Source organism: Acinonyx jubatus, chromosome C1 (assembly GCF_027475565.1).
Source record: "Acinonyx jubatus isolate Ajub_Pintada_27869175 chromosome C1, VMU_Ajub_asm_v1.0, whole genome shotgun sequence".
NCBI lineage: Eukaryota > Metazoa > Chordata > Mammalia > Carnivora > Felidae > Acinonyx > Acinonyx jubatus.
Window position 1 is genome coordinate 69,787,721 of NC_069381.1, and position 17,242 is coordinate 69,804,962.

The window sequence follows — 17,242 nt, forward strand, 5'->3', positions numbered from 1 at the left end:
ATAAGTGGTTACAAGCCTTAGCCATCAAAAGGTGGAAAATTACAAATGAAGTGTGATTTTATTTGTAAAAATAAGCAAATGTTAGACTTTTTCATCTGAGTTTATAGCCATACATGTGGTTTTTATGTGCACGTGGTATTTTTCTAGTTAAAAAGCTACTCTTTTTCTCCTTCCTGCCTATTAAGTATTAAGTTTCTCAGAGAATCTATCTTTGGACCTCTCTTAATGCTATATTCTCTCTGAATGATCTCATCCATGCCCACATCTTCAGATGTTACCTGAACATTCAGTTCAAAAGTGAATTTTCTCTTTCTATCCCAAATCTATTCCTTTTTCATTGATCCTGATTTCTGTTAATAATCCCAGACCCACACAGGAATTTAAAACAGAAACCTTGTAGTCATTCCTAACTTGTTTTTAACCCACCCCAGGCATGCACTCAGCCATTAACTTCTATTGATTCTACATCAGTAATGTCTCGGAAATCACTCAATTTTCTCTAGTCTCACTAACACTGGGAATGCCTAAGATTAGGTATTCTGTATATCCTCAGCCCTATTGCAGTAACTGCTTCACTAGTTTCTCAGCTTCCAGTTTTATATCCCTCCAGACCACTTAATGTGCTGCCATTTTTTAAATGCCAATATGCCCATTTCATAACCCAACATGAAAACTTTCAGTTATTCCTTATTGTATCTAATATCAAGGTTAAACTCCTTAAAGTAAGGCATGTAAGATCAGTTACCTACCATTCTGGCTTTATCTGCATCTCTCTCATAAAGTTCTGATCTAGCTATACTACATATTATTCCTTGCTACCTTTTCATATGTATGTATTTTATCATAAAAATTACGAAAACCAGCTATGCTTTTCAAATGCCTTCATTGACTCTGTAGAGTTAGGTGATTCCCCTATACTCCCAAAACAATTTTTGTATTATACTGAAATTATATCCTGGCATGTCAGTTTCCAGTCTCCAAACTTTGAACTCCTTCAGTAGCGGGTAGTGGTGCTGAGTTCATCTATGTGTTTCCCATAGTTTACCCCTATGCACCAAACATAGTAATGAATTCATAAATTCTTGTAGAATAAACGAATGACTAAAAACTACCCATATTTGAGTACTTTTCTTACATTATCAATGAAAAATACCAGTCATGTATTTTAATTTTTGGTTCATATGCTTATCAGAATATAACTAGCACCCTTATTCCAAAATTCCAGATGAGAACTCTTATTGGCCTAGCTGCAGTGGAGAGCAAATCTCTGAAGAAGCTTACCCTGCTATGAATGACAGGAAAGTTACAGAATTGATCACAAACATTTCCTTAACTCTCCTTTCTAGGTCTATATTTTCTAGATTAAAAATATAAGGACACAAAACTGGAAAATCAGTGTATCAGTTTTGATTTTAAGAAAGCGTACTTGCCCAGAAATATGCACTATCAGATTAAAGATCAGACACCAAAGTCTAAGCAACAGTTTTACTTTGAGGAGCTTGCCTTCATGGAAAATAAGTAGATAGTAGTTTCACTCTCACTAACTTGGAGGGATGGATGAAGCTTACAAGAAAGAGACTTGTGGAGATGAGTAGAAGATCCAACACTTGTGATTACTTTCGTTTTAAAACTGTCTGGACATCCAAGAATTTGTTAGACTATTCCAAGTTGAAAACGTGGCTATTCTACTTCCAGATATAACAGGGCTCTTCCCTGACTTGGTAGGTATCACCACCGGCCAGATACCCTGTAGTCCTAGCTCCACTCCCATTTCTGAAAGTCCCTGTATTATTTAACTGATAATATGAATATGTACCAATTAAAATATCTGAGAAGTTGATTCTAACACTCTCAAAATAGGAGGTGAGAAGAACTACCTTATTTGGGTGGGTTTGTAAAGTTTTGAAAGGTTTCTCATTGTTTAAAAATGGATAAACAAGAAAAGCAACAATATGGAGCCTATGAAAGATTATGCATCACTTAAGGATAAATCACAGACTTCAAGAGGAAAAGACTGAACTTATATTTTGAAAATATTTGTGGGAAGGGTTTAAAAATAAGAAATTATAGGTAGTCTGGGTTCAATTCTTAAAAATTCCAAGTGAACATGAATCTGTGTTTACTTGAATGATAAAACAAAGAGAGAGACTAGGATGAAAAGAACTGGCTGAGAGGCAGGAACAGAAAAGGAATACTAATGATATGATAAGGGATGGTTATAAGAAGATGAACCTGGTATTTGCAGAACATAAAGCTGCCTTAGAAGCATTAAAAAGCAAAATAATCACTACAGGAAAGTAAATTAATGATATGAAGAACTAGCTTGATAAATCCTACTAGAATGTCAGGGGAACGGACAAGATAAAAGTTATGAAGTAAAAAGTATGTCAGATAAAAGTAGGAAACCCTACATTGAAAGAATAGCATTCCTTCAGAACAGATAATGACTAATAAAACAGGAGCAATAATAAAAAATATGATTCAGGAAAACTCCTTAGTTGGAAAAAAACTCTGAATCTGTAGATTCAAAGAGCTCATTGTATTTTGACAAAGATTAACACCAACACCAACACCTAAATATATCCCTTTTCTTAAAAAGCTTATTTCTTTATTTTAAGAGAGAGAGAGCACAAGAGGGGGAGGGGGGCGCAGAGAGAGAGAGGAAACAGAGAATCCCAAGCAGGCTCCACGCTGCCAGCACAGAGCCCAGTGTGGGGCTTGAATTCACAAACCGTGAGATCATAACCTGAGAATATAATAGAAACCCTCAGTGTACAGAAAGTGAAGTGGTAAATGAAAATCTTAGGTGTAAGGGGAAGCATACTTTGACTACCCTGAGGAGATTTTCATTCCTTGGCTAGCCAAAGGGCTTTCATTTTAAATGGCCTCATGGAGACAGAAGACAATTTATTAGATCCATGCATCTTAGGATTTCTTAGACCCCTATGTAAAGCCAGGATCCTCAAAGGATTGTAACCTCAGTGAAAGCATAGTTGAGAAAATAAAACCTCTCCACTGACACAGGGAAGAAATAAGGAAGCTTGTATTTCTTGGCCTAGATTCCTGGGGACATGGGAGGAATGTGTGTATGTGTGTGGGATGCCTCTCCTGAGAGTTTGTAATCAACTGTTTCTCCAGTAAATTTCACATTTTAATCTGTATTAATTATGTGGTGGTTTAAGAATCACCAATAAAATAAAATACAATTATTGTGACAGTCCCAGGCTAATAACATCCACGGGATGCCAGGCAGAAGCTAATACAAAACATATTCCCAAGTCAAACCCTGCAGGTTTATCATAGTTAAAGCCCAACTGAACTTTAAATCCACAATCCAGGGATGCCTGGGTGGCTCAGTCGGTTAAGTGTCCGACTTCGGCTTAGGTCATGATCTCAAGGCTCATGAGTTCAAGCCCCTCATCGGGCTCTGTGCTGACAGCTCAGAGCCTGGAGCCTGCTTTGGATTCTGTCTCCGTCTCTTTCTGTCCCTCTCCAGCTCATGCTCTCTCTCTCTCTTTCTTTCAAAAATAAATGAACATTAAAAAAATTAAACATAAATTCACAATCCAAAATCAAAATAGATACACCCACATCTACTATAAACAATATTCAGCAAATACAACAGGATTAGACCTTTCCAAGAATGTCAAGAGGTAGAATTGTCACAGACTACCATTTAAAATTAATAATCACACAAAAACATATATATGTAAGAGAAAAAAGACCAGGCATCTCTAACAGAACCTCCAAACATATAAAACAAAATTGACCATTTAGAAGGAGAAATTGTAAATATATAAGATTTATGGATATTTATAAAGAGTGTTATGCTAGTATAACTAGTATAATCACCTAGTAATGGGGGAATACACAGAAATGTATAGAACACTCAACTAAACATATTCAAAATATTTTAAAGAATTGACATATAGGCCATAGTCTCTGCCCACAAAGCAATTAAGTTTAATCAGTAAAAAAGACTAATTAAACAGATTAACAAACACACAAATATTATATTTAGGGATTACAAAAATTCAAATAATTCACAGGTCAAGAATAAACTCATGAAGTTAAAATTCAGCTATCAATGAGAATTTGTGGGGTACAGCTAAAGTGAATTTAGAGACAAATTTTTAAATGCTTATGTTAGGAAAGGAGAAGGACACTAATGATGTAAGTACTCAAGTAAATAAGTAGAGAGAGCAAGGCAAGCTTAATCAAAGGAAGAAAAAGACTAAGGAAGACATGAGCAAAAACCAGTAGAATAGAAAATAAAAATCCATCAGAACCAAAGGTTAGTTCGTGGAAAAGACTTTTGAAAGAACTGATGAGAACTATACCTATTTAAGATTTAATCATAATTAAAATCTTTTTTCAAAACTTAACAAAATTAGGACTGGGCAGTTTTCCAATCAAGTTCTAGGAAATATTCAAAGAATGAAAATTTCAGTCTGGTACAAAATCTTTCAAAGAACTGAAAAAGAGGAGATACTCTTAAATTTATTTATTGAGTCAAGTAGAGCTTTACAAGTAAAGTATGGGAAAAGAAAATTAATTAGAAACATTGTCTCTGAAGTTAGGAACAGGAAACGGATGCTCATTGTCTGTTTCTGTACAATATTGAACTCTTAGTCATAACCTGCACAGTAAGTAAGGCAATAAAAAAAACGGATGGAACAAAATTGTCATTATTCACAGATGATAGGTCTGCTTAGAGAATTCAAGAGAATCTACCAATGTTATTTTAGAATTAATAAGAGAGTTTGCCAGATACAATAAGATCAATATATAAACATCAGTTATACATCAGTAATAAACAAATGGTAATTTTTAATACTTTTTGCTTTAATAGATTTTGCTTTTACAATAGCAACCCAAACTTTAAAGAACCTAGGACTAAATCTAATAAAACATAATAAGACTTTTAAGGAAAAAAATTATAAAATTTTACTGAGAGACATTTACCTAATCTTTAACAAGAAGATATGAATTCAGGGGCCCCTGGGTGGCTCAGTCGGTTAAACATCCGACGCTTGATTTCAGCTCAGGTCATGATCTCATGGTTCATGAGTTCAAGCTCCACATTGGGCTCTGTGCTGACATCGCAGAGCCTGCTTGAGATCCTCTCACTCTCTCTCTCTCTCTCTCTCTCTCTCTCTCTCTGTTTCTCTCTCTCTCTCTCTTCCTCTGTCTATGCCCCTCCCCTGCTGGTTCTCTCTCTCTCTCTGTCTCAAAAATAAATAAACATAAAAAGATATGATTTCATATCCATTATATTAGTGACACATTTTGTTGAGGGTATGGGTCATCAAAGATATGGTAGCAAAATAAACTTGCACAACATATATTGAGCCACTTGCTGTATTACTGTGTGGTAAAGTTGAAAATGTACACACCCTATCAACTAGGGATCCACTCCCAGCTCTATACTGTCTGATAGCAAGACAGAATATTTTAATTCAGAACTGAATGGAAAATCCTTAGCATATGACTGTGTTATAGATATAATATTACTCTAAGAAAAAGTCTCTGAACAATTAGGGAAGTAAAGTACATTTCTTGAAAGAGCATTTTAAAGATTACTTGGGTTGTTTATGGCTAGAAATTTAGCTTAAGTTTTTATTACCTCATCCTGTCAGCATCCAGGTTCTCTAATCAAACATGACTTGGATGGCCAAGAAAATCCACAGCATCCCTAAATAGAGAACAAGTTGGGAGAGAAAGCATGTACATAACATGAGCTGTGAATTAGTACACTATGTGGATTCATGGTATATCCATCTCTCTATGTACATATTAAATAAATTAATGTTTCTGTAATTTGATCATTTAAATATATGTCTCACAAAAAATTATTTTGTAACAGGTTAGTGAAAGTTAGTCAGTTATACTGTTCACTTGTAACCAAGACTTGATAAAGAATTAACCAATAAAAAAAGTATAAGAAAAAGAAAGAGGAATAAAATAGATAATACAATAGGAAATATAGTTTTTATCGCCTGTTAAATTTCCAAACACCCATTCATCTGTGATTTTGTGCAAGACCAAATGATATCTTAGAAAACAAAAGTAGGCCTAGTCCCATCCACTGAAATGTACAAATGCAATTGCAGTAAAGTTATTTTTTACACTCACTATAAATTTTAAGATTATAGTGAACTTGCTCTGAGTGAATTTGCTTGAATATGGTGAAGCAAATAAAGCATCCCTTGAGCAAAGTGAACACACTGCTCTACACATTAAAGGGATAGAATATGATATTTTTTAACAGATTTCTAGAATAGGGTTTGGCTGGTTAAAATATATATATATATATATTTTATGAATGTGAGGGTATGGGTTGTAAGCCTTAGATAAAAACACTTTTGAATATGGATGCCCAAGTATTTTTCATTCTATTTCTATGTGTAAATATACTAATAAGCATATGGGATAGATACTTCTTGTGGGTATGTTATTTGATGTGTTATTTAATCTGTTTAACTTATTTATTCCTTTTGACCAAGCACGCAAATCATCAGAAGCATCTGGTAGGAAACCATTTTTTACAGAATAATTCTGTTTCCTTTGTTGCTATAAATTGCATTTTTATTAGGTATTTTGTGGCAACTAGAATGTTTTATATTTAGTTTACTGAAAATATTTGTAGTGCAGTGTATGTGTGTGGGGTTATTCTTAAAAATAACCATTGTAGAGCTCTAAACAGGAGTGTGTTTGAAATAGGGGCGCCAGAACACAGACACTTAACTAGATTTACACTTTCCAGAGGTTTTGGAAGGGATTGTACTGTTCTGTAATTTGCTGATAGAACTTGGTGTTTTCATAGGTAATTAACCTCAGTTTCCATCCTGTTCTGTGCTTTCTGATATATATCAAATAACTCTTAGACTAATGCTTTGATTAAGGTAAAGGAGGAAGATGAAAATAATTTAATTGCAGAGATCAGGAGGCCCATGAATTATAATCTAAAAAGTAAAAAGTTTTAAACTATTATTTCAAAAAAGGTATTAAGAAACTTACCACTCTTTATAGTACCTGATAGGTTCTCCTTCCCTCGCAGGAGATTTTAGAGGAATAGCCTCCTCCCTTATTCCCTACATAGATAGCCATCAAAGTTTAAGCCCCAGGCCTCAAATCCCCACCATCACTGCTCTTTACTCCATCTGGCTCCCCTCTTCCTTAGCAAATGATCTTGCTTCTTGTTTTCCAGAACAAATAGGGTCTAGCAATTGTGACTAACTCTGTTTACCCCCTTTCCTTCAGACACATTGAAAAGCATCACCCTGGCAAACAGTTACCCTCATGTTTGGGCACCTGCTTACCTACACACTTCACCCCTCACTGCTACAGGGCACTTATACCCTATGCTGCAGCTGTGCAAGTCAGTTGCCAATGCTGGGATAAACCATGATGCTTCCTCCATACCTTATTATTATTATTATTTTAACATTTATTTATTATTGAGAGACAGAGAGAGACAGAGCATGAATATGGGAGGGGCAGAGAGAGAAAGAGACACAGAATCCGAAGCAGGCCCCAGGCTCTGAGCTGCCAGCACAGAGCCCCACGCGCGGCTCAGACTCACAAACCGAGACATCATGACCCAAGCCAAAGTCGGACGCCCAACCGACTGAGCACCCCTACTTCCTCCATACCTTTTTACACAAGATCATCCCAGCCTAGAATGCCTTCTTCCTCAACTTTATCTGGTAGAGGAACTCTGTCCTTAAGACTTAACATAATGCTGTGTCCTCCATGCCTTATTTTTACCTACCAATTTCCTCTTTTGAGCTCTTATAGTACCTTATGATTCCCTTAGTTGTAGTTTTTGTCATATTGCATTCTAATGTTTCATCTCTCTCCCCGTTAGCTTTTCACCTCTTTAACAATGTAAATATATGTGTTCTCTGTAGTGTTCCCAAAGTCTCGCTCAATTTCTGGCACCACAAAACAGTGCTCAATAAATGTTGTTAAAAAGATTGTTAAAACTGGCACCAAGGAAGTAAATGCCTGAAAGACACTAAGGTCTTTCAAAAGGGAGTTAACGAAGTTTTGAAATGAATGTTGTTTTTCCTACAGTAGAGTTTCAAATACATAACACAAGTCCAGTGATGGTATTGCAATAGTTACAGGCTGTGTATTTCAATACATATACCACTTCATATTGTTAGCACTATTGCTCTGAGAGTTAAAAGTTTTTGTTAGTTGTTTTAAGAATTAGAATGGTATTGATTTTGACACTAAACAAGTACTGATTTTATTTCTTTAGCATTTAATTGTAAGATGTCCTATTTGAATATGTGCTGTCAAAATATTGAGTTTCTGTATTAATGTTCTATTTCTATACATAATATTCTGAGACAATGTATATAGGTGACTTCGTGCTAATATGTTGTTTTCATGAGCATTATTTAATCATTGTTTAATTAATTTTTTTTTTTGAATACAAGCTTGCTCCTCTTCAGAAGTATCTGGTAGGCAACTACTTTTTAATAAAACAAATGTTACCTTTCCAACTTTTTCTTTGGTTGTTTGCAAGTTGTTATGCTCCTCATAAGTTATATTTTTATAAAGTATACAGAGTTAATACAATATTTTAGTTGATGGACGAAATGGTTTAGCTTTATATTGAGTTTGGTCTATAGAAATGATTTATATTGCACTTTTTATGTGATATTTTAGAAACAACAAATATAGCCCTGGAAAGTAGTGGGAGTTGTACAGGGTAGCAGAAGAAAGATTAATACACACCACTTAAATTAGATAACCCAGATTAATGAATGTTTTTTTAAATAAAATATACTGTTGTAAATTTTGAACAAAATAGCTACTATTTGAATATTTACCCCAGAGAGTTTATATTGTTTTGTTCTATTTTCTGTTTGTTTCTCTTTTCTTTGTTCTGACATACATTAAATAAAAGTTTAATAAAGCTGTGTTTTTATTGTAAAAGACGTGTTAGAGAGGGAGGTGACACTTACCTCATTACGATAAACTAGAGAAATAAACATCTGGAGTAATTGTAATCTGTAATAGTAATAGATTTCTAAACTCTTCTTTCAAAACATGAATGATAACCTCTTTTAAGCATTGGAAAATGGCATCCTATAACTAACAACATGCTCTTGTTATATAATAAGCAGTAATGTAGTATAGTTAACACAGAAACCAAAAGTGCCTAATAAATACATTTTCTAAATTTAATTAGTGAAACATTCTTATTCATTGTAAAATTATCTGCCTATTATGGAATAAAGATAAGCCATACTTGACTTTTTAATGAATTTTCCTAATGTTTAAAATGAACTTTGTAATCTGATTTTTAAATTATGTCCTGTGTATAAATATATTCAAAAATATTTTGAGGGTGATAAGAATTACATTTTTTGTACATTTGTGGAAACACATAAAAATTGTCACTTTGTTTCTTCTTTCTTTATCTCATAAGTGTGGGTAAACATTCCTATTTGTAGGAATAGATTCCTGTGGTATGCTCATTTCTGCAGAATACAATGCAATCTCTAAATGATACAAATTGAAAAGAATATAAATTTATTTGGAAAATATATATATAATTGAAATATATACTCCTAGGAAGAAACTGATTTAATTTTTGGTGTGCCCTTTTCATTTTTTGTAGTACATTATTGACTGTTACAGAACACAATATACTTGCAGAAAAATTCTTCATTGAGATCTTTTCCTAAGGAGAGTTATTAATCACTGTAAGGTGCTTAGCTACCCATAATCGTGGAGCTAAGAAATATTAGGACCAATATTATAATTCAGATGTGCCAAGCTCCAAAACTTAGGGCTGTTTCAGGCTATCACAATGGTTTAAACTGTTAAATGTAGATACTGTGTACATATTAGAGCACAATAAGAAAACCAAAATATTTAGAACTTCCAGTTCTAAAGTCTGGAAGTCTGGATTGAATGTGCTGCAGTGTTTGAATGTGGCTGTCTCTCCCACCACTTATTTTGTTAATTAGCTGCCAACACCTTATGTCAGTGGGTATAAATTTTTTAAACAACCAGAGAAAAACATTTAGAAAGTGAAATTCACCACTGTCTAAAAATAATAAAAACCAAAGCAAATGCATGTGGTTCTAGATTGCCTATTGTTTTTAGAGTTATTCATAACCCAGCATATTGTGAAATATTTTATTTCTGGTGTTTGTATTTATAAGATGTATATTTTGGTTAACTTATATTTTTACAGAGTTAACTATGTTCATCTTTGCATCTGAGTAGTGCACATATAAACTAGAGATTTTCTGTGTGTATATATACTTACGTGATTAAAAAATGTTTCGAAAAGAGTTTGCTTCATGGAAGTATTTAATGACATTATAATTAATGCTTATCCTTACTCTAAAAGGGAATCTCCTTATTTGTTGAAATAATTCACAAAATTTAATAACTTTGATTCATACCTATTCTGATAATTTTCATGTAAGACCTTTTTGAGAACTGTTACTTCCTTTCTGTAACGTTACTTATCAGTGAACTTGGAACATTGATGAGTACAGAGAACATTTCAAAGAATTTCCTGAATATCCTATTAGCAAATGAAATTAAGTAGTGCCTGAAATTTTTCGTCTAGCTCATTCACCAAGTAGGGAAAAGGAAGTTTTCTTGCAGTACATGCACCATCTTTGGCCAATAACGCCAGTCCTTCCATTGACCAGTTACTTTTTTCTTAACTCCAGATCCACTTAGCAGGAAGTGACAAGAGAAGCTGAAATAGGATGTTGAGAATTTTTTTTTTCTTTCCCTGATTCTCTTGCTTGTCTCCAAATTATCTATACTCATGCAGGCATCTGGAGAGTTTATACTGCAACTTGATGTGCAAGTTCTAAAAATAGAAGATAACCAAAAACATTTTTCAAAGGAAATCAGATGTATATTTTGGGAATCACAAATTGTTGTTTCTTAAAAGCCACAGTTGCATTTATCAGGAAATTATGTTTTTAATTTATCATAGCTGTCATCTCTAAAGCAATGCCATTGCAAATATGTCTGCTCCATGCAAAAGAATACATAAATTAAATAAACACAATCTTACTTATAAAACCACTCTTCTTCAGTTGTAACTAGTACATTAACTTTTAGAAGTAGGATGGCCTGAACCATCCTAAACTCAAAATGTAAGACTTATCCACCCCCAAATCCACCCCCGGGAAGAATGAGATCATATCTGCATAATGAGGTACAATTATTTGATTCATTGTTTTGGTGGAGGAGATTTTCATACAATGGGGGAGAGTCTAATTTTAAAAATTATTTTTCTCAAATTTTCTAAAATAGGTATTTTGAGAGTATTTTACAGCAAAATACAGTGACAGTTTATATAAAGTAGTAAAATAATGTCTTCAGAAATGAACACTTTAGTGTCACTTAAAAACTAACGTCTGCTCTTGGTGCTTGTCATCACCATTTTGAAATCTCAAAACCTTTAGAATGCCAACAGCCTTTTTGGTTAGTAACAGTGTTTTGGCAAAGTTCTTTTACAAAAGTGAAGGAGGAAATAATAACATATATCTTAAAATGCCTCACTTTAATACCACTACATCATTAGAGACCTCATTAAAGAATTTATGAGCCTCTCACTTCCAATGTTTGGTCTTTTCTTCTTCTTCTTATCATCATCATCATCATCGCTATCATCACTCTTAGTATTTCTGAAATAAATGCCAGGGTGCCACTCTAAGTTCATTTTGCCTAGCCTTTTACTATTTCAACACCATTTAAATTCTATTGTCTTCTTCATTTTTAGATTTAGATATCTGAGGAATACTCGGAACTTCCAAACAAAAAGAAATACTAAAATAAATACCTCTTGAATCACCAGGTTTTGCTCTCAGACCTAACTGTAAGAACAAGAATACATTTTGTTAATGCCATCTTATCTCTGGAATCCTTTTCCTATTTGTTTTTAAATGCCTGAAGTCATTTTGTAAACAGAAGTCATTATGAAAACTTCGTGGAAAGAAAATGAAAAAGAGGAAACCTTTTAAATGATTCGTCATTTAACAAATCTAAAACTTCAAACCACAGCTTGATAATGTGGCTGTTACTGATCACTAGATAAACATCTGGTTTTGAAGGCTTTACTTTAGTGTACATTTTAGATTAGGCATTCAGGCATGTAGTTTTGTTCTAAATTTAGAATGAGATTTTTTTAAAGCTGTTTGAGTGTTTTGTTTTTGGTGTTTTGTTCTGTTTTTGTCTTTGGTGGCCATCCTTTATATGTAGCCTGTGTTCTTCCCTTTTCTCTCTGCCTTCAGCAGAGAAAACACAAATCCAATAACATAAATCTTTATAAACCTGAAAACAGCCCTTCATCAAAGTCAGTTATTTTTGAAACTCCACAAATCAATGAGTTCACATTCATCAGATAGCTTCAACTTGTTACTTTTCACGGCTTTGTTAATATCACTGATGGCTTACTAGCAATCAGTATTTTGATCTACATTGATTTATAACTTTTTTATGTTACTTTCAGGTATGTTTTCAGGAACAGTATTTTTATTATTAGATTTGAAATTATCAGAGTGATCTCCATATAAAATAGTATTAGAGATTCTCAGAAATTTAAGAAAATATTTGCTTCTTATTTACAGAAACTAAATAGCTCTCTAGTTTATCATGGTTATGAATACATATTTCATGGCAACAAAAGTTGACATAAGTCTGTATTTTTAAAGTATATTTACATGTAATACAAATATTCTTACAAGACAAAATTTGTTTGTTTTTTTAATCTATTTTCAGTGAAAGAGTTTCTAGCCAAAGCCAAAGAAGACTTTCTTAAAAAGTGGGAAAATCCTACTCCGGTAAGGAATATTTAAAATTTTCTATGATTTAAAAGTCCTATGTAAAATCATGATTCTTACCCAAGTAATTTACTAGTTTAGAAACTTTAAAGTAGCATTAAACTTTCAAGTTGCATTTTAAAAAGTGAGCTTAACATGGGAGTTTTGCCATAATATTATCATAACATTATGTTTTGATTTGCTAACTAATAATTTTATATATACCTAAATTGGAGGAGGAACTAATTTCCATTATAATATCTAATTACAAATTTTGATAATAATTACAAGCTGCTACAAACTCTTGATATTTGTTAATATTATAGTAATTTTGATTTGTGCCTTTGATAGCATATTTGTTATCTTTATTAATTACCACAAACGGATACTATTGTGCAGTTTCAAATCCTTAATCACAAATACTTGGCTATTGGCAACATACCAAATACACAGAGATCCTTCTTCGTAAACATTGGATGAGGTAAATTCTACATAAATACTTTTAGATTGTAGCTGAGATCTAAAAACTGTGTATAAAAAGAGCCATTTATATTTGCCAAAAAATCTTTTTGAAGTTATAAGTAATTAATGAACTTTAATAACAGATTAAATTTTGAATACCTATTTTCCAACCACAAAAATCTTTATTTCAGATGTCTTTCTCACTAAAAAATATTTAATTCTGAATATTATGTTTTAGGAAGATACCATCATTAAGAGTAAGAGCATGATCTGTAATTTAAAACATAGTCACTCTAGTGATCACAAAAAGTTAGGCATTATCTAACGTGGAACATTTAAGAGAGGTGAGGAAAATGGCACATTTGTATGAAAAGCATTAATAACTAGCAAAAAGGGATGTTCTGTTTTTTGTCTATTACTTAAGTCAGTTTCCATTACTTAGTTGGGGACTATATTAAACGGTTCAATCTGTTTTGCTAAAACCAAAAAATGAAGCATTAATCCATAAAATTGAATAATTCAATCAGAATTACAAGGTTTTTTTTCTTTCCACACTGATATAGAATCTCATAGCAATTTAAAATCATTAGCATTTTGAAATTAAAATTTGATGGAAACAAGTTTTATAAGTAAAAACTTAGAGCTGCTTGCTCTCTCTGTAATGATTCAGCAAGAAACTCTGCTATGTCTCCAAAGGCAAGCTTTGATTTGCAATAGAGATTAAATCCAACTATAGTGAACTGCAGTAACTATCCAGATTCCTTGCTTATATAAGAATCATATTACATCACATTTTTCTCAAGCTAAATACTGTACAGACTGTGTACAGTGCACACATATTTTTTTCCAGGATTTTCATGGAGATCTTTATAATGAAAACCTATTAAACAAATGGGTCAGCAATTACTACTTGTGGCTATTTAGCACATAATTTCTTCCTAGTAATTTTCATTTTGTTGTGGCAGCAACAAATTCAATAGATTGATGCCTCCAATCCTTTTCTTCTATGCTATAGTCAAAGCCAAACAAAGATGTTTGCTCATAACAAAGCATCTATTGAAGGAGAAAAAGAGACTGATTATTGTTCTGGGACTCTGACTTTTGGTTATCTTGTGGGAATAAGGAACTCTTCTTTCCTTATTATTATATTTTAGGTAATACTGGGTTATTATAACATCAGAGAGAGAGAGAGCCATTAGGATCTTTCATGCTATTATTATCTAGTCCTATAAGCTTGTACAAAGATATAAATGAAGTAAAGTAGTGCTTTCTTCAGAGGTAACTCCAGAGAAAGGACTCTGATCCCTCAGTTTATCTGTTCATTAGAATTATTTGTGAGTACACTGAGACCGTTTGGCGTCTACGATTGCCTTTGTCAGTATACTTCTGGTCAGTTTGTAATTATTAAAATACGGAACTAATACTAAGAGTCTAATACTAGGAATTCATATTGGAATTCATTATCATCTTTAGTACTAATTTCAGCTTAGGCTCTTATTTCCTCCCTAATATTATGTAATGCTTTATTTTACAATATAATCTCTTTTCAAATATTAAGATTCTTTTTTTATTCAAAGGGAAAAATAGAACCAATAACCTGGGATCTCAGTAGTCTCTTTGTATTGTTTTTAAATGGATAGTTTTAAATTAAATTATCTCTTCTGATTATATATAACTAAATCTGTGATAGTCACCATAGTCTTATGAGAATTTCTAATTTTAAAGTTTCTTTTATTTTTCATGTATTTGTAGAATAATGCCGGGCTGGAGGATTTTGAAAGGAAAAAAACCCTTGGAACAGGTTCATTTGGAAGAGTCATGTTGGTGAAACATAAAGTCACTGAACAGTATTATGCCATGAAGATCTTAGATAAGCAGAAGGTTAGTGCATTTGTTATTATTTACCTGACAGGTAAACTTCAGTTTTATCAGCTAGATTATTAAACAGATGCAATATACCGACTTTCCATTGATATCTTCAGATAATTTTATTGTTGCAGTTAATTTTCATTATTATTTCTTGTCTGTAAAATACATAATTAATAGTTAAGTATATGGGGATACATTATTATTTCAATAATTATATATATAATAGGTATGTGTATGTTTACTAACAAAATCTTGAATTCAACATGTAAAGAACAGGTATCTCTACTACCTTTTGCCTTATGGAAAATGCAGGGATCAGGTGTACTTGACCTTTAATTTTTTTTTTTTCAACATTTTTTTATTTATTTTTGGGACAGAGAGAGACAGAGCATGAACGGCGGAGGGGCAGAGAGAGAGGGAGACACAGAATCGGAAACAGGCTCCAGGCTCCGAGCCATCAGCCCAGAGCCTGACGCGGGGCTCGAACTCACGGACCGCGAGATCGTGACCTGGCTGAAGTCGGACGCTTAACCGACTGTGCCACCCAGGCGCCCCTGTACTTGACCTTTAGAGTGAGGAAACAGAAATTTAGTGATTTTATTTTGTGACTTATTTTAATCAACAGTAGAAGCACTTTAGTATGATTGAGTTTGTTTAATTTAAAATGTCAGTTAAAGCAGAGAAAAAGTTGGAATCCTAATACTATAAAAAATATCAAATGATTGGGGCACCTGGGTGGCTCAGTCGGTTGAGCATCCAACTTTGGCTCAGGTCATGATCTTGTGGTCTGTGAGTTCGAGCCCGGCATCAGGCTCTGTGCTGACAGCTCAGAGCCTAGACCCTGCCTCAGATTCTGTGTCTCCCTCTCTCTCTGCCCCTCCCCCTCTCGTACTCTGTCTCTCTCTCTCTCTCTGTCAAAAATAAATAAGCATTAAAAAAATAAAAAAAATCAAATGATTATGTTGTATGCCTGAAACTAATATAATGTTAGATGTCAATTAAATCATTTTGAAAAATCAATTTTTAAGTATTTATCACATATTGGTGTGTCCAATGAATCAGGAGGTCTGAAGATAGTTATGCTTTAAATATTAAGCTTTTATTTTCCTGATAATCACTTAGGATGAAGGGAACATAAAAGATGAATGGCAAATCTTAATAGATTATCTTATAGATATTATGTTCCCAAGAATAACTTTGGCTTACTGGGATGTAGGAAAATGTGGAGGAAATAGTACTGAGCTAGTAGTCAGGGTTATAGGTAGTGGCTAGACTGATGCTGTCTAATAAAAATATAATGTGAGCCACATAAAGGATTTTATTTTTTTAGTAGTAGCCACATTTAAAAAGTAAAAAGAAGTAGTTGAAATTGATTTTAATAGATTTTATTTAACTCACTGTATCCAAAATATTATTATTGTACATGTAATTAATATAAACATTGAAATATTTTACTCTCTTCATACCAAGTCTTCAAAAGCTGATGTATATTTTATACTTACAGTACATCTCCATTCAGATAAGCCACATTTCAAGTGTTAAATTTCTCGCGGCTACCATGTTGGACAGCACAGCATTAGACTGGTCTGAAGTTCTAGTCCAAACTCTGATTTAAAACAAAAAACAGGGGCGCCTGGGTGGCCAGTCGGTTGAGCGTCCGACTTCAGCCAGGTCACTATCTCGCGGTCCTTGAGTTCGAGCCCCGCGTCAGGCTCTGGGCTGATGGCTCGGAGCCTGGAGCCTGTTTCCGATTCTATGTCTCCCTCTCTCTCTGCCCCTCCCCCGTTCATGCTCTGTCTCTCTCTGTCCCAAAAATAAATAAACGTTGAAAAAAAAAATAAAATAAAATAAAACAAAAAACAAATCTAGCCTCTAACATGAAAAGGAGTAATGACTTAAGTCTTTCTAAAATTAAATACACATGTACATGTTTACAAATACATTTAATTGTGCATCTTTGTCTACTGCCCTGTATCATGTAACTTTGGTAACCATGCTTCCTGAAAAAATAGTTTAATCACTTCCTATTAATTCTTTAACTTACAACAATTTAGCTGTTTCCTTGTTTTATCTCCTACCTTTTGCTACTCCAC

The 17,242-nt window shown here is 33.4% G+C and overlaps 1 protein-coding gene across 8 annotated transcripts in view; it reads left to right on the plus strand.

The window, feature by feature from the left end:
- PRKACB (protein kinase cAMP-activated catalytic subunit beta) overlaps nt 1–17,242 on the plus strand; it is a 126,525-nt gene that overhangs the window by 75,378 nt on the left and 33,905 nt on the right. For 4 of the 8 annotated variants that reach the window (XM_027058755.2, XM_015070408.3, XM_015070413.3 and 1 more), the window contains exons 2-3: nt 12,778–12,839; nt 15,033–15,161. In XM_027058755.2, the coding sequence (XP_026914556.1) occupies nt 12,778–12,839; nt 15,033–15,161 (191 nt within the window). Of the gene's footprint in view, nt 1–6,506; nt 6,531–8,450; nt 8,475–12,777; nt 12,840–15,032; nt 15,162–17,242 lie in introns of all 8 variants that reach the window. The other 4 variants (XM_015070410.3, XM_015070411.3, XM_027058756.1 and 1 more) reach the window with 2 other exon arrangements.